A 24,043-nucleotide genomic window follows, 5' to 3' on the forward strand; every position below is an offset into this window, starting at 1 on the left:
TTTACAGCCTAGAACCGCAGCTCTGTCCCAGGCTTTTTGTGCTCAGATTTGGGGCCAGGCACACGTGGCACTTCTTAAAGGACAGGGCACGATAAATGTCCTCCACTGCTACCCAGAGCTTGTGCTGTGGTGCACTGAAAGGCTTTTAACTTCTCCCTCCTCTTAGAATCATAAAATCATTTAGGTTGGAAAAGATCTTTAAGAACATCAAATCCAACCATTAACTCAAACTTTTGAAGAGGGCAGTGGTGGCATCCCCATCCCTGGAGGGATTTAAAAGTTGTGTGGATGTGGCACTTGGGGACATGGTTTAGTGCTGGACTTGGCGGTGCTGAGTTAATGGTTGGACTTGATGATCTTAAAGATCTTTTCCAACCTAAATGATTCTGTGATTTTATGTTTAAGCAATGTCAGATATGATTCTTGGGTATTTTACTTGCACAGCGAAGCAATTTCTTTTTTCTTCTTCTTTCTTTTTTTTTTTTTTTAATTTGTAAATAAGAGGAAAAAAAGTCAATAATACTTTAAATTCTGTCCTATCATTGCAATGTATAAATGAAGTTAATGAGAGTCATGTACAGTCCACAAACCCTCCTAAATCAATTATGCACTGAAAAAAAAAACAGGTCTAAATATGTGTCACTGTATCAAAACTACAGCCAGGACACAAAATAATTAAAAACCTCTTAGATGATTGAGATAAATGTTCTTTTGTATCTCTTAAGGTTTTCTCTCCTTGTGTTCAACCATAAAACCAACAAAGCTTTTATCATTTCTCACCTTATCAAAGGTTTCCTTCTGGACATCTGTAAATTTAAGGATTTCATTTAGTTCCTTAATTGGGATTCAGTCTCTGAAATGTTATTGCTTCCCTATAAATATTCATGCCTGGGTTTACATCCTGCTAGATTGGAGTACAAAAAATCCTGTATTCCTCGAAATCTTCCTTGTCAGCATGTCTGCTTCCCAGCCAAGCCTCTAATTGCTGGAAAACAATGAATTGCCTGTTCTTTGTCCTCGCTTTTCAGGTTTTATACTGGACAGATGATCCCAAGGAAAGCACAGCTGGGAAGGTCAGAGTCAGTGGGAATGTGACAGCCAAAAACATCACAGGACTGAGAGCTAACACGGTGTATTTTGCAACAGTCCGAGCCTACAACACTGCGGGGACAGGGCCCTCCAGCACCCCGGTGAACGTCACCACCAAAAAATCCCGTGAGTACTGGATTTGGTACAAGTGTCCCATATTCCCACCTGGGACAGGCACATTCCAGCTCACTGTGACTCATCGCTGCCAAACGCTTCAACAGCAAAGAAAACGAAATCCTAAATTGCTTCATAAATCACAAAACAAAATCTGAGGCTAAGAAGTTTCCTCTTGTCCCAAATCAGTGCCCACGAGGAAGGATTTCTGTTTTCCTTGGAATAGCAGCCCCCTTGCTTTCAGGGGATTTCAGGGAGATACAGAGTCAATAAAGGAAGGATGTTCCACAGGTCAAACGAGAGATTTTGGAGTGAGGATGTGATGGTTTGGGGGTTTTAAAGAAAACTGCTGAATGCACCAAATACAGAGGGGTTTTGAGACCTCTAAACTTTGCACTGTGGAGGGCAGAATGATGCATTGATATCATTGCAATTTAGTCATTAATTTTTTTATTTAATACTAAAAGTAAAGCCCTCTGCTGTTTTGTTTCCTTGGACTATATTTTCCCAGTAAATTACTGATCAGCACTTTACAATAAAAGGGGAATATTTCTCCCAAGTTTCACCAGTTTTCCTCTTGTCTCTGTGCTGTTCCATACCATTGCTCCAAGTGCAAGATAGGAACAACTGGTAGAATGAATTGACTTTTAATTGCCACAAAACCAATATTTAATGTAAATAAAACAATCAAAAATAAAGCCAGAAAAGATATTTCTGAAGGGCTCAAACAGGACCCATCCCTGCAAGTGTCCAAGACCAGGTTGGGTGGGGCTTAGAGAAACCTGGGGCAGTAGAAGGTGTCCGTGACCATGGCAGGGGGTTGAGTGAAATGAAATTTAAGTGCTTTTCCAACCCAAACCATTCTATCATTCTGTGACTTTTCTCACAGTCCATTTTTCAATGGAAAAGAAATTCATCTCTGGGAATTTTTCCCTCTATTCCTATGTACATCTGTATGAAAGACAAGTTAAAGACATGGCAGTCAAATGACAAAACATAGAAGGAATAAATTTGCTTTTGTTTTACATCAGCTTTATCTTCTGTCAAATTCAGGGTTGTGCTAATGGCTCATTTAAAAATTAAAGTCAAAATAACCTTTTTAATATTTAAATATATAGATTAAAATTTCAAGCTCTGTCTGTGGAAGATGCAAGCACTTGCAATATGAGAAGAGATAATATGTCAAGAGAATATAAACAATGTGCATCTGGAGCAGGAGATGGAGTTCCAAAGTAATAGCTCTGTCTTCCTGCTCAGCATCCAGCATTCCTGCAGTGTCCTGCTCATCCCATTATTGCAGGGACTCAGCAGAGCTGAAATGCTCCTTCTGCCAAAGAGGTGCAATTCTGATTGAAATGTGCTTCTCTAAGATCCATGTAAGGTCTAAGGTGGCATCCTGGTTTAAGTTAAAAGTACTTAGGGAGGTGGAATTGATGTCCTCAAACCATGGACATGGCTCCATGAGGAGTTCTCTTTTGCTTCTTTAACTACATGGCATGGATTTTAGGAATTTGTTTTCCCCTTCCTCTTCCTCTTCCATTTCGTCTTCCATTTCCCCTTCCCCTTCCTATTTCCCTCTTCCTATTTCCTCTTCCACTTCCCTTCCCTCTTCCATTTCCTCCCTTTTCCTTTTCCTTTTCCTTTTCCTTTTCCTTTTCCTTTTCCTTTTCCTTTTCCTTTTCCTTTTCCTTTTCCTTTTCCTTTTTTTTCCTTTTCCTTTTTTTTCCTTTTCCTTTTCCTTTCCCTTTCCCTTTCCCTTTCCCTTTCCCTTTTCCTTTTCCTCTTCTTCTTCCTTTTCCTCTTCTTTTTCCCTTACAAATAAATACATATACACATGGAATCCATCAATATTACAGATAGATATTAGAAATACTTGCATGGGTAAACCTCAGCTCAGTACAGCAACAAAGCCAGGTGTTACCTAAGCCATGACAATAACATCAGCATCTCAACAAACTTAAGCAGATATTTGGGATTTCTGTTATTCTTGACAGCGTTGATTACAAGAAATTAATTGAGGAAATAATCTGCCAGTCTTAGACCTGGAACTCTTTATTTTTGCTTGCAGATATTCCTATGGATTTGGGAAAGTGCTGTTGCCGCTTATTCCAGTTTTTGGTTGAAAAAAAAAAACCCAGATAATTTTGTTTTACAGATCCTCCTGTGGTGTTTTTTCAGACTCAAGATCATGAGTTAAGATGGCTTTAAGTTTCTATCTCAAAAAGTTATGGACAAGGCAGTAATTCACCCATTTCTGAGTGATTTCAAACCTCTTCAGAGTGCACAGCCAATGAAGTATTTGACATCCTTTGCCTCTTGTGACTGTTTTTGTTATCCAATTCCTTATATAAAATATTTCCTGAAAGCAACAAAGAGCTTTCAAGCCATATTTAAATAAATTTGCAGTTTGATGTATGTGAGAGTAGATAAATGTCTTCATAATGAAATGAATCTTTTCCAACACTGACAGTGTGGCTGATGGAAGGACATCCCTGGCTATTCACCTGGGAGCTCCTTCAACACCTCAATCCCTACCAGTGGGATGGATTCAACTTCTCCAAAGTCATGAGGCAGATGGATATGAAACAGCAGGGCCCATCAATTTGTTTTATCTCTGTGGGAAATGAAAGGAATTGTCACCAAATCAACTGTTCCTTCCAAGTGACATCCATTAATCACCAACATAGAGGGGGGAAGAGAAGGATCCCAGAGTTAAGCAATTTAAAGTCCAGGCTGGAATGTGTTTCTCCAAATCTCTCCTCTTTTTTTTACTTCTGTTCCAATCCTTCTTTCCTGTGCCACCACCCAGCAGGGCTTGGGAGGACGTGCCATGGAACAGGAGGGAATGTGCTGGCCTAAATCCGAGCTCCAGTTCAAAGGCACAGTTCCACCCTCACATGTTCACACGGGATTCGATTCCAGTCACTTGTAGGCAAATTTTCAAAGTCCTCGCACTTAGGCATAAAAAGCCTTTGAAAAAGCTGCTCTCAGCCTATTGTGCTGAGAAATTCTAAAATCCTACAATGTTTCATGGTGCATCACATGGAGACTTTCATGTGCAGCTCTTTGTAACCTGTCCTGGCTGATGGAAATCGTGGCTTCTGTAGTTTGCTCTCGGATTGAGCTTTTTCTGAGATCCAGACAGCAAAACATCCTCTAGGACATGGAAATACAGAGAGGAACAACATTTTCCTTCCACAAAATCTCTCAAATATAACTTGAACTGTCAGACAGTGTCAGGCTGTGCCTAATTTTGCAAATGAAGTCTCACAGCAAGAGGGTCTGTGCTATGAATAGATCTTTATTCTGACTAACACCAGAGCAATGACGGACTGGAAAATGGTTTTTTACTCTTTTAGGTTTGAATCACCCAAGCGTTTGCTGCTCCCATATCAGCAGCTCTTTCAGCTACTCCATGAAAATTAATATTCAATTGTATCTCATTATTATCATCATCTTTTCTTTTTTTAAAGCACCAAGTCAACCTCCAGCAAATATTGCCTGGAAGCTGACAAATTCCAAAATCTGTCTGAACTGGGAGCATGTGAAAACAATGGAGAATGAATCGGAGGTGCTGGGCTACAAAGTAAGTGATTTCTTTACCTCAGTAATCAGATATCTTGGTTTCAATAGAGGTGCAAAGAGAGATTGAAGAAAGGCAGGTGTTCATTACCTGGAAAATGGTGAGTTTTCTGGATTTATTGGGATGGTTGGCAGATGTTTATGCAAATATTCCTTCAGAGTAGGACTTCATTATCCCAACACAGGGACCCTCTGTCCCCAAACCTGGATTTTTCTTGTCCCCTTGTAATCTTACTTACACATCTTGCTTTCACATCTCCAGGGAAGGAGTTTCACATATATAGAAGAAGTAGAGAATAGCTTTTTAAGCATTAAAGACAGTCATAAACCACATTTAAACATTCTCACTCTCTGTCAATTCATAAATGTACCTTTAGAACGGAGACTGGAAGATACTCACACAAAGATCTATGTGAATGAACTAAAAAGCACTCCCATAAATCTCATTCTAGAGGAATAAAAATGTATTTTAAAGTTCGGTTGCAGTTCAGGATTCTTTGATTATTCTTGGGTCCTAGGAAACCACCTGCTGTGGTACCCACACCAAAATCCTACAGAATTTATTCCCCTGTTTTAAATTGCTTTTAATCCCCTGCAGGATGCTGAGAGTGCTCAGAAAACTTTGGGACACAACAGAAGAATCTCTCAGCCCCCCCAAAAATCCATTAAAACTTAAAACTAAATGAAATAACTCTTGTTTCCCAATCCCCTTCTGCTTAGATTCTGTACAGACAGAACAGGCACAGCAAAGCCCATATCCTGGAGACAAACAACACTTCAGCTGAACTCCTGGTCCCGTTCGAAGAAGATTATCTCATCGAGATAAGAACCGTCAGTGATGGTGGCGATGGCAGCAGCAGTGAGGAAATTAGGATTCCAAAAATATCGAGTAAGTGAGAGATTTTTTTCCCCTCTGAATGCTGTTGCATAAGAAGAAATCTGTGCCTCTAAGCACAACAGATTCCCAGCCTTTCCCTTGCCATAGGTGTCCTCCCTCCTGGTGCTTTTTGGTGCTGGCTCCCATAAGTTCGTCTCCTATACTCTCACATTCATTAAAGAAGATTTTGCTCCACACCTTGTTTTTAGTGCAGGTCTCCACTGCCCCGGCCTGCAGAGCTCAAGGAAGGACAGAGGAAGCAGATTTCTTGTGAAAGTCAAAGAACTCACACATAACATGGACCTAAATCTGCCCTGGAGCTGCTGCTGGGACAGAGAGGCTCAGCCCTGACCCATGGCTGGGGTGGGGTGGCCCAGGGTGCAGCCTCTGCTTTCATAAATTACTTATTATTCATGGGAAAGGGAGCATTTTTATAACATAAATATATTAAAATATATAAATTTATAATAGTTTTGCAACCAAATAGTCAAAATCCTCTCAAATAGGATGGTCACAGGAAGAGTGGGGAGCTGATCCAAAACCCTACTCCATGGAATGGCCACTGCATCTTAATAAACAAATAAATGGAAATAACATTTGTGGATAACGTTTCATTTTGAAAATAGAACAGAGATTGCTGTTAAGCTAAAATGCAAAGAAAAACTAATTTTTGACACAGATCTACCTCTGTCTGTTTATACTTTTACAGGTTTAAGCTCTGGAGCAGTAAAATTATCCCAAAGGATAAATCATGCATTGACATCTGGGATCCTGCTGTTGAGTTCTTTCCCTTGCTGGTTCAAGCAATGCTCAGCTGTGGACTTTTAAAAATAAAAAATGTAGATTTTATCTTAATTCCTCACCATAACCACCATTCCTGCTAAAGAACAACACTGGGGAGGGGGAGGGAGGTAGAAGTGGTCTATCATTAAGAAAATATTAGGTATCAGTATTCCATGAATTTTTAAAACCAGGCTTGGAAATGAATGGATAAATCAAATCAACATGCATTAATTAAATGGAGCAGTGCCAAACCTAATTTGGGATTGGCACGTGGGTGGTCTCAATGTTTTTCCAAGGAGTTGTTATTGGAACAGCAGTTTAACGGAATGTCAACCTGTGCTAAGCTGATACCACAGAGGGAAGAAGAGATTTAAAACTCTTGTGATGTGGATATTATTTATCTTGTGTTCTTCAATGTAACCTGTTAAAAGAAACCCCACTTTCAATTAAATAAAAGCTATTTGTTTACTTTTTGCACTTGTCTGTATTAGAGGAGGTGTCATAAAATGCATTATTTGAAGTGCCCTGTGCTATTTTCTGCAGAAAAAGGGGAATTTAAATAAAAGGAGTCCTACAGACTCCTGGAATTCCATGGAAAAACTTTCAATGACATCAGCAGGCCTTGAACCAGAGCTGAAAAAGCAGCACCTTTTACACCATCAGATTTTTTGCCTATTCTCAAAGGACTTTTCCATGCAAGGACTGTTCTGATCAAAAAATCTTCCAGAGAAGCTGAATATCTTAAGGGAGATTGAAATAAATCTGTCATTAAGCAGGATCAGTTGGTCTCTCCTGATTTCATTATTCTTTGCTGTGGCTTGAAAGTGAAGATTCATCTTTGGGTTGGGCGTGAAGGTAAATGAGAAGAACATTGATTTTCATCATCTTGAAATATAAATAAAAGCAGCTAATTAAGCCCTGCAGTCTCCTGAGTCCCCAGAATGACAAATTAAACACCAGAGTTTGGCTTTCAAGTCAGGAGATGAAGCTCAACACTTGAAGCCACGCTCCTGCCAGCTTGAACTGCAGCTGATAAAAGGTGTTTCTTGCCTGATGTCATAACTGGGAAATCTTTTCTTCCTTCTCTCTTTGCTCTGAAGTTTATTTTCTTTTCTCCACTGTCAGATCCACGTTGTATCTTCTTTGTAAACATTTTTCACTACATAGATAACCAAATACCCCAAATATTTTTAAAAGGAGGACTGTTGGAATGGGGGTGAGGATGTGTCAGCACATGAATGAGTAAAAGAAGCTCATGTGTGCATGAAAATCCTTCAAAGAACACATTCACCGTGTCTGTTATCCACGGGAATATGGATTCAGAGAGGAAGCTCCAAAGCTTTGGTCCCTCCTCAAGGTCCTGCCCAAACCAAACCTTGCTCTGATTCTCTGATTCCTCACAGAGCCCACGGGCTGGGCTGGCAGAAAATAAACTCCAAAATGACAAAATCATTGCAAAGCCCCATGGTAGAGAATGATGTCCAAGCAAGTATCACCTCCCAGGATCGTGGAATGGTTTGGGCTGGAAGGGACATTAAAGATCACTTACAGCTGGCAATGTTCAATAACCCCCACACTGAATTCAATAAAATATTTTATAGAGGTCACCCCTATTTGGTTTTGAAAGAGCTTTTTGCATCATCCCTTCCCAGCAGGTCTCCAACAGCACCTCTGGTCACTCCCAGACCTTCTTGTGTCCATTAAGCAATGGATATTTTTTATTTCCCTTCATTAAACTGAACTTAAAATTCTTGTACTTCATAACATAAATGGAATTCTTTGCTAAGTTTACCCAAAACATCTTTTCATTCCAGCAAAAAGGGATTTTCTGCAGAGCAGTTGGAGCTCAATAGAAGGTCTGAGAGATGCTTAATTACAGGGAGGCTCTGGAAATAAAATGCCACTATTAGAAGTCTGTCCTCTGGGATTTCTACAAAGTTCCTAATCACAGGAGTTATTAGGAAGAGGTTTAACACAGCTTTCAAAAGAGCAGAATGCTTTAGAAAGAAGTGAACGTGCTATTAAAAATCCTGATAATGCCTTAATGAAGTAAAAACATTTTTCTTTGCGGTGGAAGAAAGCAATGAATCACTTCTGCAGATTTCTTCTCATTTCTGTGCAGCACCGATGCTCTTTTCTCACTGTAGAAGATCCAAATCAGGCTCTTTAACCTCGGCATTTCTCCATCTTGCCACTCCCATGGGATCAGCCCTTTTTAAAAAAGGGACAACTGAGGAATCCCAGGAATATCAGTGAATCTGTTCCCTTGCTGAGCTCCCTCGGAGATGGAGCTTCCACGGTGAATATTCTGCCTCAGGAGCAGAACTAAGCAGCCTCAAGGAGAAAAACTTTAAATGCAGCTCCTCCCATCCTCCCTAAATCACTTGTGCAGAACTTGTGCAGGTTCATTTTCTCTCCTTCAGCTGCCCAGTCCTTTTTTTGGTGTTTCACCAGGACGAATTGAGTCTGAGCTGCCCAAAGCACTGAAAGTCCAGCTCTTTTCATGTGAAAATGTTATTAAAGCAGCTGATGCTGAAATGGAAAGAGTTCACATGGCTGGCAGCTTTCATTAAAAAGAAAAGAGAAAGGGTCAAAAAAGAGTTTTGTCACTCAGAGTTGCAGGAAAACCTTTGGAAATAGGAACAGCATAAATCCCCTAAAACCAGAAGTTGAAATGAAAACAACAGAAAAACTCTGCAGTGCTCCTGATTTTTAACAGCCAAGAACCTGAATTAAAAACCCCATTTAAAGGTGCCCAGTAAAGGGAATTTTGGGCCCAGTCTTAGCAGATTTTAGAGAAAATCACAGACCAGCCAAAGTTTTCAGATAGCTGGAAAAATAATACCTATTTTCTTTTGATAACCTAAGCAAAGTACCAAAACATGAAAGAGACTCACAGTCAGGGATTTTCATTTTGAATTTAACACATCAACAAAATATTTCTCCATGAAAAAAGCAATTTTGAGCCTCTCCAAATGTTTCCGCTCACTCCAAGCACAATGTTTCTTTGTGATTTACGAGCATTTAAACTTTATTTAACGTCTTCTCCCTTCTTTATAGGGCAATTTTTGAATAGGAATGCCAAGAAATGAAATAAAAGAGCCCATGTGTGTTATTGTACCAGCCCCTAAATCAACATTATCCTGGAGTGCAGAAACTCCCTGTTTTCTGTGGGTCGTTGGAATGCAGCCCTGGTGACGCCTTGACACCGAGCTCTAAATCACACTCACGAACAAATGTGTTGTAAATGTGCAAAAAAGATTTTATTAATATCTGCTTGTGCCTCAGTCGCAGAGAATTTCCCCCTGTGATTTGCAGGGCCCCTGTGGAGGAGGGAATTAACCTGCTCACAGAGGTTTGGGGACTCGCTGGGGTGTTGTGGGTGGTGTCAGGGGATCCTGGCTCCCTCTGGACCCCCTCCATGGATTTCTGTCTGCTCAGGGAACACAAAAGACATCAGAACTTGAATAAACCAATGTGTTTCTTCCCCTCCAGCACTGATATTTCCAAGATATCATCCCCCAAATTTGCCCTGGATGTGCCTAAGGGCTGCTACATCTCAGTGCTCCTAAAAATGAGGTTTCAAGTGCCTCTGTAGGTGTAGCCACAATGTCATGGAAGAGCAGAATCCTGGAACAGTTTGGGTTGGAAGGCACATTAAGGTCATCCAGTGCCAACCCTGCCACGGGCAGGGACACCTCCCACTGTCCCAGGCTGCTCCAAACCCTGTCCAACCTGGCCTTGGGCACTGCCAGGGATGTTTTGGCCTTGGGATGGAGCAGATTGAGGGCTGGTGGCAGTCACAGAGGACTGCTGGGCTATTCCCACAAGGATGATGAGCTCTCCCCGGTGCAGGTAGAGCAGGACCCTCCCCGCTGTCCGTGCGTTATTCCTGCCAAGGAGTGGCCCAGCCTCCCTCCACTGAGCTGAGTTATTTTCCATATGCTCCTTCTGCTCCTGACTGAATTTATGGAATGGACAGCACCTCCAGAATTGCTCCCATCTGAAAATGTAAAATAATGGCAAACGATGCATTCAGAAATATCCACCTAAAAATTTAAATAAGGTTCCACAGACTTCACACAGAGTGCCCCCAGCCAAATCCAGAGTCTAGGTAAGGATTTGACATTTCTCGCTCTCTGGCCATTATCTAATCCCAAAACTGGGGGAGAGGGTGGGGAATCAGCACTATTAAAATAGCCTGTATAAAATCTTCCTTGGAAAAATTTACCATGAGGAAAGGTCAGTTGGACATTTTGACAGCACGGTACAATGAGGGCCTCTAAATAGCTCAAATCACCCAGGCTTTTTTATTAGGAACTTCTTTTGTCAGTTCCTAGCACTTACTACTTGAAAATATGTCTGAGGTAGCAATTAAAATGTCATATTAATCATACTGCTGTGCATTGTTTCTTTACCTGGCCTATTTTCTAGACACCAATATATTTCAGTACTGAAAACCAGCTACAAATGTTTGTCATCTTTATGGAATGAGCTGGAATAATCCTGAAGTGCTAAGGCATCCCAGAAGGGCAGAAGTTTTTTGTAAGGTGTGTTCAATAAGATAGGTGGAATTGTTGCACTTTGGCCGTCACCTCCTAAAAATTGTTTTTTCCCGATCACCTTCAGTGAAGTGTCCAACAGAAACTTTCCTCATTTATGTACCTGCTTGTCTCCTTGTGCTGCTTTTCCAGCCACATTCCCAGCCACACCCCTCTGCCCCAACCCCTCTGCTGCTCCCTGGGTCCCATCTCCTCAGGCCTAATCCCATTTTTCCCTTATAAACCATCCCTAGGCCCTGCCAGTAGCCTTGCACTGGGTTACTGTTATGGCAAGAGGTAAAATAAAAACTGAGATGCTTGAATGTGGGGCTTTACAGAAAATGGAGGCCAAACCTCCTGCAGCTCTTGGGGCTGTAAAATAAGGTGGTGGCAGAGGAGCCTTCCCTTCTCTGTGCACCCCTTCCTGTTCTCAGAATCACAGAAATAGGAATCATGGAAATCATGGAATGGGTTCAGTTGGGAGGGGCCTCAAAGCCCATCCAGTGCCACCCCTGCCACGGGCAGGGACACCTCCCACTATCCCAGGCTGCTCCAAGCCCCAATGTCCAACCTGGCCTTGGGCACTGCCAGGGATCCAGGGGCAGCCCCAGCTGCTCTGGGCACCCTGTGCCAGAGCCTGCTCACCCTATTGACCCTGAAATCCCTTTTTTCTGGCAAATTTGAGTGAAGAGATCTTTTCTGGAGCTCTCACTGCAGTAGTCTGTGGGAGCACTACGACCATGTTTAATTACATTACTCTGCAGCCCTGCTATCCCAGAGATTTTAAAGAGAAACAGCACAACTCTTGCCCGGATCCCAGCGCCCTCAGTAGATTTAAAGCCTGTGCAGTTTGAGTGGGTTTGGAATTTATTTAAAAGCCTTCTTACACCAGTACAATTTATCCACAGAGATCAGCAGTTTACATCGTATTGATTAATGCAGTTATTGATTTATTCTGCAATTCTACTGGCCAGGTTTATACAGCACTGGAAAGTGCTATTTTCCAGCAGTGATTGACTTCTTTCTTTATTGACTAAAATGAGCTGATAAAAATCATCCACTTGCTGAGCCAGAAGTGCTTTTTTTTGTATTCCTGCTTCCAGCAGAGAAAAGTAGCAGACAATCACTGCTGCAAAGCGGAGGAAAGAAGTTCCAAGGCTTAACCCCTCTGGAATTACCTTGCCTGAGTTAAGTCCAACCCCCAGCCTTAGGCAGGCAAGAGGCTGGAAGGCTGGCATGGTAAAAAGGCAGGCAGGCATTTGGATTTGGAGGAGGAGGATTGACCTGCTCTTCCTTCTTCTCACTTCAATGCCTGGACGGGTTTTTCAGAGCTGCTCCTAAAGTTGATGTCACTGTCCCCTTCCCCAGACACTGGGGGTTTCGGGTGGGCTCCTAGGAAGGGCTCAAGGTGTCTCCCCAGAGAATGGAGAGTTGCTTTTCCTGCTGTTTTAGGGCAGGTGCTGTCTGCAGTTGGAGCTTCTTGTAGCACCTCGTGGCTTTGCAGCGCCATAAAGTGGAGCTAACAGCTGCTGATCCTGGCTGTTCCAAGGCTTTCCCAGTAGGAGGGAAGAGCCCTGTGCTCCTGCAGCACCTGGCTGTTAATCACAGCCACTCTGAGCTGCTCTCCTGGTGGAATTGCTCCGCCAGGCCAAGGAAATTCCACTTTTTAACAAGTACTGGGGTGCAGAGCTGCATCCTCCCCACAGCCCTTCAAATATCCCAGCGCCCAGGTTAGAGGATGAAATACTTTTATTTCATGTCATCTGTGCTGCTTTCAGTTTACAAATCAGTATTACTGTATTTATATATTTTTAATAGATACTTATAGGTTTTTTTTATATTTATATTTTTATATATTTTACATGTTTGTATATTTGCATTTTCTGGTGAAATATGTAAAATAAAATTAATATAGATCAATAAACAGCTTCTACAGAGAACATCCATGAAAACCCACACTGTTGCAGTTCAGAAATACTCTCTAATAGAAAAGTTCTTCCAGACCATTGAGTTTCACAAGGCTTTTAAAATTTCTCTTTAAGTCTGACTCATAAAATAAACCTTTGCTCCTGTTTAATATGCACACACCTCTCTTCCAACATCCAAGCATCACAATTATCTGTTAGGAGAGCTGTGCTCTGTTGTTGTAATTATGGCAAAAGATGAAGTTGATTCCATCAAACAATGGATTTAAGGCAGGGAACAGTCTGGGTTTATGGATTTACATTTCCACGCTTCTGCTCAGGAGGAATTTCTGTCCCCAAGGAAGGAATGCAGCTCTGGGCACCTGGGGCAATGAGGGGCACAACCCCCTCCAACGCTGGCCCACACAGGGGAGCTGAGTGCACTCAGCAAAAAGGAAATTCAGAATAAAAGTATAAAACTAAAGGTTAGCAAGTAAGTGATCTTTCCTACAGATATATGAAATACAGGTACATGCAAACTCCCAAGTGGGTGTGTATATTTGAGGGGCAGGAAACAGAGAGCTGTGTAATGAAAACAGCACCACATTTCTGCCTGAGAAGGGGAATCACAGGAGTGCTCCTGCACTAGCAGGCAGGGTACAGCACAGACATTGCTGCCCAGGGCCCAGAATAATTTGTCTAATTCATCTCTGGCACCACATTCCCAAGCAGGAGCTCCCGATCCTCCCTCTGCATTAGGAGATGTGCATTCCTTCCTCCAGCCACTGCAAGATTTCCTCCATAAACCCATCCTGCTATAAATACAGCCCTGGCTCTCTCACTTACTGCTTGTTGGAGGACATAAAATAACAACTTGCCTTGCACTTTAAAACCTTGTTTATAAAACATCTTCATAAAGCCACTCAAAGGCACATCTGAAATACAATCATGGCCGTTGCTCCCCATCATGCCAGCCCTACAAATTGATTCTTCTTTTTTAAATTAAAGCCATCGATGACAGCAGGGCTGCTTTGTGGCACTTCACAACTTGGAGTAAAATAAGCCTGCTGGCACTTATTGATTCACAGCCACTCTGGGCTGTGCTGGCACCTACCTGGGCGTTCCATACAATTAAAGAGCCCAGCCCAAATTACGGCATTGGGTTTTAATCACTGCAATATCCAGCGGCTGACAAGGCTTTCAGCATCATTCAAAGTGGGCAGGATGCTGAATGTGTTTCCATGGGCTGCTCCCAGCCAGGCAGGCACTGGCAGGGACATCTCTGTCCCAGTCGCCTTAATCAGAGAGACTGGACTTTTATGGCTCTGCTTTTGAGGTCTGTGGACACCAAAACACCCTCACATTTTCCTGTTTTTCCAGGCAAGGCCTTCATTAAAGCAATTTGCTGGTAACCGAAGAGCTGCAATGGTTTACAGAGACTTTCAGGCAGAAATTTGGGTGCCTTCATGGTTTTAAAGAGCTGGCAAGATGGAGGTGCCCAAAAAATTTGGGGTTTAGTCCTTTGCAGCTTTCCTTTTTTGTTGGGCTGCTTTGGGGGGTTTTTTCTGGTTCTGAATAACCTAAACATTGCTCATTTTTTAGCCGAGAGAATTTTCCCATTTTAACATTGACTTCATAATGGAAATGGTTTGGTTGGGAGGGACCTTCAAGCCCATCCTATCCCACCCCTGCCATAGGCAGGGACACCTTCCACTGTCCCAGGCTGCTCCCAACCTGGCCTTGGGCAGTTCCAGGGATCCAGGGGCAGCCACATCTTCTCTGGGAATTCCATCCCAGCACCTCCCCACGCTCACAGGGAACAATTCTTTCCCAATGTCCCATCTATCCCTGCCCACTGTCAATTTAAAGCCATTCCCCCTTGTCCTATCACTACCCTCTTTAATTTATCAATTAATTAATTACTTCTTTTGAATAATATTTTGCATTTTGCTAACTCAAGATAGACTTTTTAAAGTCTAAACTTTAAAGTCTAAACAAAGCACCATTTTAAAAAGAAAAATTGGAACTTTTCTTTGGTTGGATACTAAAACATGAGGGTTTTTCCTCCAAAAAAACCACATTTCCTTCTGTTTTTCCCTTGTAATACATCTATTTTTGCAGAGAACGGGTGCTGCCAAATCCTTCTAACCAGATTTCCCCAGATCTGTGTTTCCCAGAGCTGTTGAAGCCAAAAGAGGCACCAAAATGCTCTTGGTGTGATGCTGTGGTTGTGTTTTGTCCCTCAGGATTTTTGGGCTCTGGACTTGTCCCCTCAGGGTGGGAAAGATCCAGGAATAACCCCCCCCAAAACACCCCCTGTTCTGGGAGCCAAAATTTGGCTGATTGCCCCGAGCTGTTGTTTCCTCCCTCTACACGACAACTGTTGAGTAGAAATAATTTGAACGTAGAGAATGAAATTAGTTCGAAAAATACCCACAAATATCTGCTACATAATTTTTTAATTCTTTAAAGATTAACAGATGAGAAGAAGTGATTAATTCAAGCTTTGCTTTGCAGATGATCTCTCAGGCCTCACAACGTACGTGCACAGTCAATATTTTGCAAATGTTTTGATTAATAAATCTTTATATAGCCCACTGCAACTTTGTAGATTTAAATTGATGCTTGCACTCTGCATACTGATTTTCCCTGCATGGTTTCCTGACTCAGCCTCGTTAGTCCAAAGGAAAGAAAACAAAATAAACACTGCTGAGCACCAAATATTTCATTTTCACCACATAAGGTATAAAACCCTTTGGAAGCCACTGTGTTCTAGGCAGAAGGTGCCACCACTGCCCCAGGCAGCTGTCCCCACCTCCAGCCCAGTCTCCCCAACACTGTCCCTGGATTTTTTCTGGGCTATCAGCTCCTCCCACAGCAAGAAAAAATAAAAGAAGGTGGGGATCAGTCTCTTCTCCCAGGGAACAGGGACGGGACGAGGGGAAACGGCCTCAGGCTGGGCCAGGGGAGGCTCAGGTTGGACATCAGGAGGAATTTCTCCATGGAAAGGGTGCTCAGGCCTTGGCAGGGGCTGCCCAGGGAGGTTTGGAGTGCCCATCCCTGCAGGTGCCCAAGGAAGGGCTGGAGGTGGCTTTCAGTCTTCAAGGATTGGGCACAGCTTGGGCTGGATGATCCTGGAAGGCTTTTCCAGCCTCAGTGATTCTGGGATTCTGGGATTCTCTTCACACTCTTAGGTTAAGCATCTCACCTTTAATACTGGAGCAGAAGTTTGTTCTTGCTTTGCTATTTGCTTTGAGTTTTGTTTAATGCCACAAGCACAGAGTGATTCACAGCCTGGCTGGAAGAGCTTCCAAATAACCCTGGGCCTGGTGGAGGCACCATGGGCTGAGCTTGCCCTGGGGCGATCTGGGCTCCTGATCCCACCCCCTCCACCAGGTCTGCACAGGTCCAACCCCCCCAACCCCACCTGGACACTGTCAGAGCTGCATGGAGATAAACCCCATGATTGCATAAAGCTCATTGATAAACGTGGTCTGAGCCAAGGGACAGAGCAAGCCTTGTGAGTTGCTCCTGTTAGGGAGAGAAACCAAGCACTAAATCTCTTTGGCAGTGCCCTATCACTGGCAGGAAATATAAAACACAAAGTGAATAAAATAAAAGAGGAAATAAAAAGGTTTTTATTCGGTTTCTCATGCACAACAGGATCACTGGAAGCCACTTTTTCTTCACGTGTGCTTCCCACAGCCTCTGATTCTCTTCCCTTCCTTTCCTGATCACATTTTCAACCCCCTCATGCATTCCTCTGGGTTGCTTCTCACCTTTTGTCCTGACATTTCTGTGAATGTTCCTGCAGATCCATATAAACCCTCAGTCTATAATCCAGGGAACTTGTGGGACAGGGAAAGTGGGTGCTGTCCTTGAGCTGCAAGGCGGCTTCGTTGTGGATCCCTGTTCCTTCCAATTTTTCTCAGTAAAAGAAGAGTTTAACAACTCCTTTTCTTTCTCCAGACTGAACTTTGGAGTCACATCCAGTGACTTCTCCAAAGTTTTATCTTTCCTGACACTGGATTATGGAAATACAACAGGGACCTTAATTCTACAATTAAAGCATTCCCAAAAGAATGAAGCACGCTCGGGCTACTCTGATCCTGCAAAAGGAGCCATTCTTTGTAAAGAAGCCCTCATAAAAGCACTCAAGTGCCAGAGAGGATGCTCAGTATCATGTGTTTTAGTAGTAATGGAGTAGATTAACAAGAAAAAATTTGGACCCCAGCACTGTAACTCTTGCAGCAGATATTATCATTACGTGCATTTCACATTATCGCTAATTTTGTATTCAGCATGCCAGGACCATTAATTCAGACCCAGTCTGCAGCTGAATGAGGCAGATTGCTTAAGAAAATAAACCTCTCTATTACTTTTTATAGTGTTGAAATTAATTTACAGTTCCAGTTTGTGAGAACTAAAATTGAGAATTAAAACTATATTTGGTACCTGAGATTTCTCAGAGATTAGCATTCATGAGGCAGTAAAAATATTAACTGCTTTAAATAATGCCTGCAATATTTCTAGGGTTATGAAGCATCTTCTCTTAGCTCATTTTAATTTATTTAGCATCTATCTCTCTAAGCACATTCACACCACTGGAAGATTAGAACGAGATCATTGCATTAAGAGAAATGCTATTTACAATGATGTGTAGTATCTGTATTTCCAGGGGCTTTGGAAGGCATGAAAATAAAGATTTTGATGATGTCTTTAAGGGCTCTCCTGCTGCCTTTGTGCTGCAAGAAAAGCCAAAGTTGAGGAGAATTTCTGAAGCAAAGTGGCATTGAGACAGGAGTGGAGTAAATAAAACCTTTACAGGAAAAGGGGAACTCAATAAAACACACAAACATTAGTTCTGGATTTGTCCCTGAGAGTATAAAGTGCAGATGAGAGAAATGGGGGAACCAGAGTCTTCAAGCTAAGCCAGTGGACACTCTAAAATTATGGAATTGTGGCATTGTTTGGGTTGGGAAGGGACCTCAAAGTCCATCCCATCCCACCCCTGCCATGGCCCTGGCACCTCCCACTGTCCCAGGCTGCTCCAAGCCCCAATGTCCAGCCTGGCCTTGGGCACTGCCAGGGATCCAGGGGCAGCCCCAGCTGCTCTGGGCACCCTGTGCCAGGGCCTGCCCACCCTCCCAGGGAAGGATTCCTTCCCAGTATCCCATCTAAACCCACTCTCTGTTGTGGGAAGCCATTCCCTGGGTCCTGTCACTCCAGGCCCCTGTCAATAATCTCTCTCCATCTTTCTTGTCACTTCAGGCACTGGAAGGCCTCAATGAGGTCACTCCAGAGCTTCTCTTCTCCAGGCCAAATCCAATTCTCCTGGCCTTTCCTCATTGGAGAGGTGTTCCATCATGATTTTCTGGTTGTTGTTTCAGTCTCCTCCAAGAATTAACACCCATCTTTGGCTCTCAGGGTTGTGCCCCATCCAGCAAGCACTGCACTGCCAGTGAACACACCCCCTTACTTCTGGATGAAAGCATTAAAAAATCACAATTATTACCCAAAACAGGCAATAATTTTGATGTTTGGACATGTGGGGCTTTTTAAACCTTCAGTGTGAGCCCAAAGCCCTCAATCCTGTCAGAAATTCCCTTGAAATGAATGAAAGGCTGAGCTCCTTAAACAAGTGGTTGATACAAGCAGCTGAAGCTTAAAGAAAACCATCCCATTTCATAAGAAAATTGGATGAGTTGGCCACAGTGTCATTGCAGGATTAGGCTCTCAGTCAATAACATCTGTTCTAAAATGTCCCTTGCAGAAGGAAGAAAATAGGATTTAAATTTGAATCCATAGATTGAACAAGAGGCAGAGTGGCAGAGTCAGAGCTAACAAGGAACAGTACTTCCTGTGAGGCTTTGGTAAGTTCTGGTTTGATTTGGATATTTAATGATTCAGTGAAATATCAGCTTAATTGTATCTGTCTGCAGAAAGCTCTGAGCAGCTGATCCAACCTTTTCCCACATCCTTAAACTTTGAGTTTGATCTGAGAGGCACAGTTGGAATAATTGGAAGGATATTTTGGGGAGGGAGCTGCTACAAAAATCTCCAAGCACTGTTAGGACCACGTGTGATGGGAAATTGCTTTGCAGATCTCCTGCAACAACAGTTTAAAAAAAGAAAATCATTGCTTGACTATTCTTCCATATAAACATTCTTTCCTTTGGGTACCATTGGAGAAGAGATGATGTTCCCAAAGACTTTTTCGTTGCTTACATTAATAGTAATTTTTATTATCTCAAATTGGAGGGGTTTCTGTTAGGGATTTTAGGCTGAAAGCATCTCAAGCTGAGATTTTAACAGCTGAGTTCAGACTCTGAAGCACAGAAATGGCACTGCCTCAAGTTTTCGTTAAAATTTAAAAAAAAAAAAAGAAGAAAAAAGAGAAGAAAATATACTGTTCCTAATTCTGAAGGCTAAACCCCAAATGCCTGAGTGTCATTTTATGAAAATCTCCCTTACATCAGGAGTGAGTCTCCAGTGTTCCACGGCGGTGCCTTTGCAATAATGGTTTCAAATGGAAACATTTATTTTTCCCTGGTTTTTAGTAGCTACGGGAGAAGCAGGGGGCTAATTACCAATGCTGAGCTGCAAGGGTCAGATGGAGAGGAAAAAAATAAAACTAAATGTTTCTGAAAATAGGTGAAGGATCCTGCTGTGGCAAATTTGGATGATGTAGCCTGGTGCTGTGGGTTTTTTAACCCTGCAGTCTATAAGTTATAGCAGAGTTGGTGTTTTTTGAGTTGGAACTGGCAACTGCTTGTAAAGAGACACAATCAGACCTGGGGAAAAGAAGTTATTAAAAGATTGAAGGGTGATTTTCCCATTTAAAACAAAGCATATTGAAGTTTGAATATATATAACATCAGCACCTGGGAATGCAGAGGTCTCTTCACCACAGAAATCAGCAATTCAGCAGCACTGAGACACCTTCAATGCTCTTCTTGAAGGTGGGTTGGCTGCTGCAGGAGAAGTATCCGAAATAGGTCATTGAAAGAGGAAAAGACCGAGTTTAAAATTATTTTCTTACTCTGTTATGCTTCCATGTCATCCTAAGATCCTGGCAGGGGAAACTATGTGGGGCTTCTCCCTGGCTTTTAAAGATGGCCTTGTTGTCACATCACTGTCTGGTAAAAAGGGCAAAATGAAAAAATAAAAGCCCAAATTAGTGGGTGAGTCAGAGTGAACCATTGGCCCTGAAAAGCAGAGGTATAAAATTGTTGGAAAGGAATGTGGAGATGCTCTACGAGCCCAAGCCTGGCCTGGTCTGCCTCCCTGAGACCACTGAACTTCTGCCTGCGGGAGATCTGAGAGCAACTCCAAAAGTGCCTGATTAGGTGGGTTCTGACAGAGCCCAGAGCAGCAGCAGGACACCAACACAGTCATTGCAGGACATCCAAAAGCTTGGTTATCCCTTCCCTGTGTCCTTTAGGAGAGCAAGAGCAGGCGGACTTTGGCTCCAACTCCCCTGGGAGCCCTTCCCGTGCCAGGGTGAGCTGGCGTCACTGGCACAGCCTGCCAGACATAAGTGGATATTTCATTTTATCATCTTGCAGAAAGCTTTAGGACCCTTCCAGACTCCAAAGCGAAAGAGTTAAGCCCCTGCAGGAGCACCCTCCTTCCTCCCAACCAGGGATCTGCTCTTTTCCATGGGTGTCACAGCAAGATCCATTTCATCAGACACCAGCAAGCCACGGGCAATTACTGAGCAGAGCACTGGTGGCATAAATGAGATTAAACACCCACCCACATGTACCAAGCCAAAGCAAATGGAAAAGTGGAGGAAATCAGCCCTCAGGGCACACCGGAATACAGATTGGTTTTTGTTCTTCTTCTCTGGAAAGCACTAAGTAAAAGGTCTCCTTCATTGTGATCAGTTCAGATGTAGCATCTCACCACAGCCACAGAAAGGCAGGCACTAAGAAGTTCTCAGAAGAAATAAAGAAGTTGACAAAATCATTTTATTGCCTGACAGAAGGGGAGGCTGCCTTAATTTTGTTGTCACTGGGAGTCTAAATGTATAAGGACAGCTGCTGTGCTCAAGCAACAATGCAATCAGTTAATGCTTTCAGCAGGGAGACATTAGCTGCTTCTGCCTCCTGCCAGGCAGGGAGAAACAAAGTTTACCGAAAAAAGGGGAAAAAGGAAACTTTTAGGTATTTTTTCCTATTTTTCCCCCTGCTTTTTGTGCAAAGGGAGAGTGAGGCCCACAGCAGAACAGGGAGTGCTTTCCAGGAGGTTCCCATTGCCCCATTTTGGTGGTTGGTGTTCTGAATGTGCCTTGTCTGTCACATTTTCTGCAGCAAAGCCACATAATTCCAATTATTAAACAGCACATGGTAAGGAACAGAGAGAGGGTCACCAAAGCTGCTTTCCTTATTGACCAAAAAAAGATCAAACAGCAGAATGTTGACTGAGATATAAAATGAAGCCACAAAACCAGGAAGGATTTGCCCTACATAGAGCCAGAATTGGCATCAACAAAATGAAGACGTGCTATTTTTACATCCCCAGTTTGAAGTGAAGGTAAAGGAGAACAAACAAGGAACTAAAACTCCGTGTAAACTCAACAATGTGTTTGTGCCTCGGAGCTGGAATAAGGAAGGCTCCTGCTGAAGGAACAATCTACACGTCTTACCTGTAAAAAGTTGTGTGGTGATAAAAAGGAGAATCAAAGGAGGCTTCTCTTGGAATAATGATGTGGTTTCAGGCAGTTCATGAGGAGCTGGAAAAAGAGGGAAGGAAAGGAAGGAAAGGAAGGAAAGGAAGGAAAGGAAGGAAAGGAAGGAAAGGAAGGAAAGGAAGGAAAGGAAGGAAAGGAAGGAAAGGAAGGAAAGGAAGGAAAGGAAGGAAAGGAAGGAAGGAAGGAAGGAAGGAAGGAAGGAAGGAAGGAAGGAAGGAAGGAAGGAAGGAAGGAAAGAAGGAAAGAAGGAAAGAAGGAAAGAAGGAAAGAAGGAAAGAAGGAAGGAAAGAAGGAAGGAAGGAAGGAAGGAATTCGGAAGGAAGGAAGGAATTCGGAAGGAAGGAATTCGGAAGGAAGGAATTCGGAAGGAATTCGGAAGGAAGGAATTCAGAAGGAAGGAAGGAAGGAAGGCAGGCATTCCTGTTAGGCACGACCATCAGTCCATTTCAAATCAGGGACAAACAATCACAGATTTTTTTAGGCTGGAGAAGACCCTTAAGGTCCTTGAGTGCAACTCAGCACTTCCAAGTACATGGACAGGATTAGGAGATAAATTCACTCTTTTTGAGGACCTCAGCTCCATTTTCTGCAACAGAATTTTCTGTGCCCTTTCACACTCCAGTTAGAACTTGACTAAGAAACCCAAAGACTTCAGGTCCCTCCTAAACCCAAATCTCAGAAAAAACAACTGCAGGAATCGGGTTTTATAGGCAAATCAAGCAGGTAGAATTTGGCTCTTTCAGTCAGCAAGTCTGAAACATGATGAGGACACTGAAATAAGAGAGGAGGCAACAATATTGCCTTAAAGAAAACGGGAGAACGTGGATCTTGGATACTCTCAGGCCATCACCAGCTGAAATGAAAGAATTTACCTTAGGTAGCTGTAAGATCCAATCTTGATCTTATTCATAATTATTACATGTTGAAAGTTTAAATATTTCATATAGAAGAGATTAAAAGATTGCAAGAGAAACTGAATAATCTCCACAGACTTCAGAAAGCATAAAGGCCAAAGCCAGCCTGAAAGGAAAAGAACACCAAAATTCTGTTGTTAATTAAATCCCTTATTTATCACATTTGTCTTAATTTCAAATATTTATTGATAAAGGATTTAAATAAGAAATGACAGATTAATCCTTTCTTTGGGACCAGTGTTTATTTGAAGGTGTACTGAAGGCAGCAGAGAGCATGCCAGGCAGGCTGGACAGAAAGCACAGCTCAGTGTAGATATTAATCTGCAAAAGTGGATTATGAAAGTCGTGGTTAGACATTTTCACCAGGGTTTTATTCAGTCTGGGGAAGAGCATGGACAAAGAATTCACTGATGTCAAGCTCAGAGAAACTACCAGGGAAGGAGCTGGAAAACAAACCTCAAATCATTTGAAAAGATTAAACACTGCCATAAAGTAAATTTAGTTAGTTGCATTTTTTGTTATTTTGGGGACATCTTCAGAGCTGTTTTATCCTTCTCTTGCTTTTCTCTCTGGCCCCCATGGAAAGAGCTGAGAGATGTGGCCGTGAGAGCTCCAGGAAAGGCATCACCACATCAAATAAAGCCACATACAGACTCATCTCTAAACTGTCTTGTTATTTAAAAGACAAAAATCAGAGCCTGGTTGTGTTTCCAGTCAGAAAAAAAAGGAAGAAAGCTTTGCTGTGGTTTCAATGACAACCAGATCAGGTTTCTCACAATATTGATCAACATCACATGCAAGAGTGTGAGATGGCAAGTGGGGGTCAGAAAAGCAATAAGAGTGAGGTCTCTAAGCAAAAACACTCCTTGGACATTGTTCTGCTGATAAAATGAAGTAAAATGATCTTTGCAAAGTAGAATTCTTAAGCTGCATTTATGATCATCATCATAAATTACACAAATTTTTGTCAAAGGTGCTTCCTGCCCTCTTTGTCTTCAACAACTTAATCCAGCAAAGGTCTGGCTTGATCCAGACTGTTGGACAAGAGGTACCTGATGTGCAGGCTGGAGAAGATTGGCTTAGAGAGGTCTAAAATGAGCTGTCAAACCCTTGCCTTATGTGCTCTGGAGAGGATTCTGAAGTCACTGAGCCCGAAATGTGTTGGGCAAAAAAGTGGAGCTAAATAAAGACGCAAATAAATGAAATTGAGAGACTGTCTTGGCTTTATAGAAAATAGAATGACAAAGATATTCCTGTGGTAATCAAGAAAATATGGCCAAGACAGAAAAAAAATTAACTATGCTCAAGCAGAAAATACAGCTGCTTACTGTGAACAGCAGATATTGGATCTGATGGAAAGATCATCTCTAGAATTCCTCTTTCTCAGGAATGAAGCTGACACACCATTTTGTCTGATAATCTGCCTTCCCGTGATGCCACGGTGTTCCAAATGAGATAATGCAATCACTGCATCCTCGCTGAAATTATTGTGTCATGTTGTGAGCAGTTCAGGAGGTGCCACAGATGAGGAAACTGCGAACACG

The 24,043-nt window shown here is 42.5% G+C and overlaps 1 protein-coding gene across 1 annotated transcript in view; it reads left to right on the forward strand.

Moving 5' to 3' along the window:
* CNTN6 (contactin 6) overlaps positions 1–6,490 on the forward strand; it is a gene marked incomplete at both ends in the record, with an annotated part of 98,730 nt that extends 92,240 nt beyond the window's left edge. The window contains 4 exons of the mRNA XM_082288498.1: positions 1,029–1,215; positions 4,677–4,789; positions 5,506–5,674; positions 6,372–6,490. Coding sequence (XP_082144624.1) covers positions 1,029–1,215; positions 4,677–4,789; positions 5,506–5,674; positions 6,372–6,490 — 588 coding nt within the window. The remainder of the gene's footprint in view (positions 1–1,028; positions 1,216–4,676; positions 4,790–5,505; positions 5,675–6,371) is intronic.
* Between the last annotated feature and the right edge of the window lie 17,553 nt (positions 6,491–24,043).

Source organism: Coloeus monedula, assembly GCF_965178545.1.
Source record: "Coloeus monedula genome assembly, chromosome: 11".
NCBI classification, from domain to species: domain Eukaryota; kingdom Metazoa; phylum Chordata; class Aves; order Passeriformes; family Corvidae; genus Coloeus; species Coloeus monedula.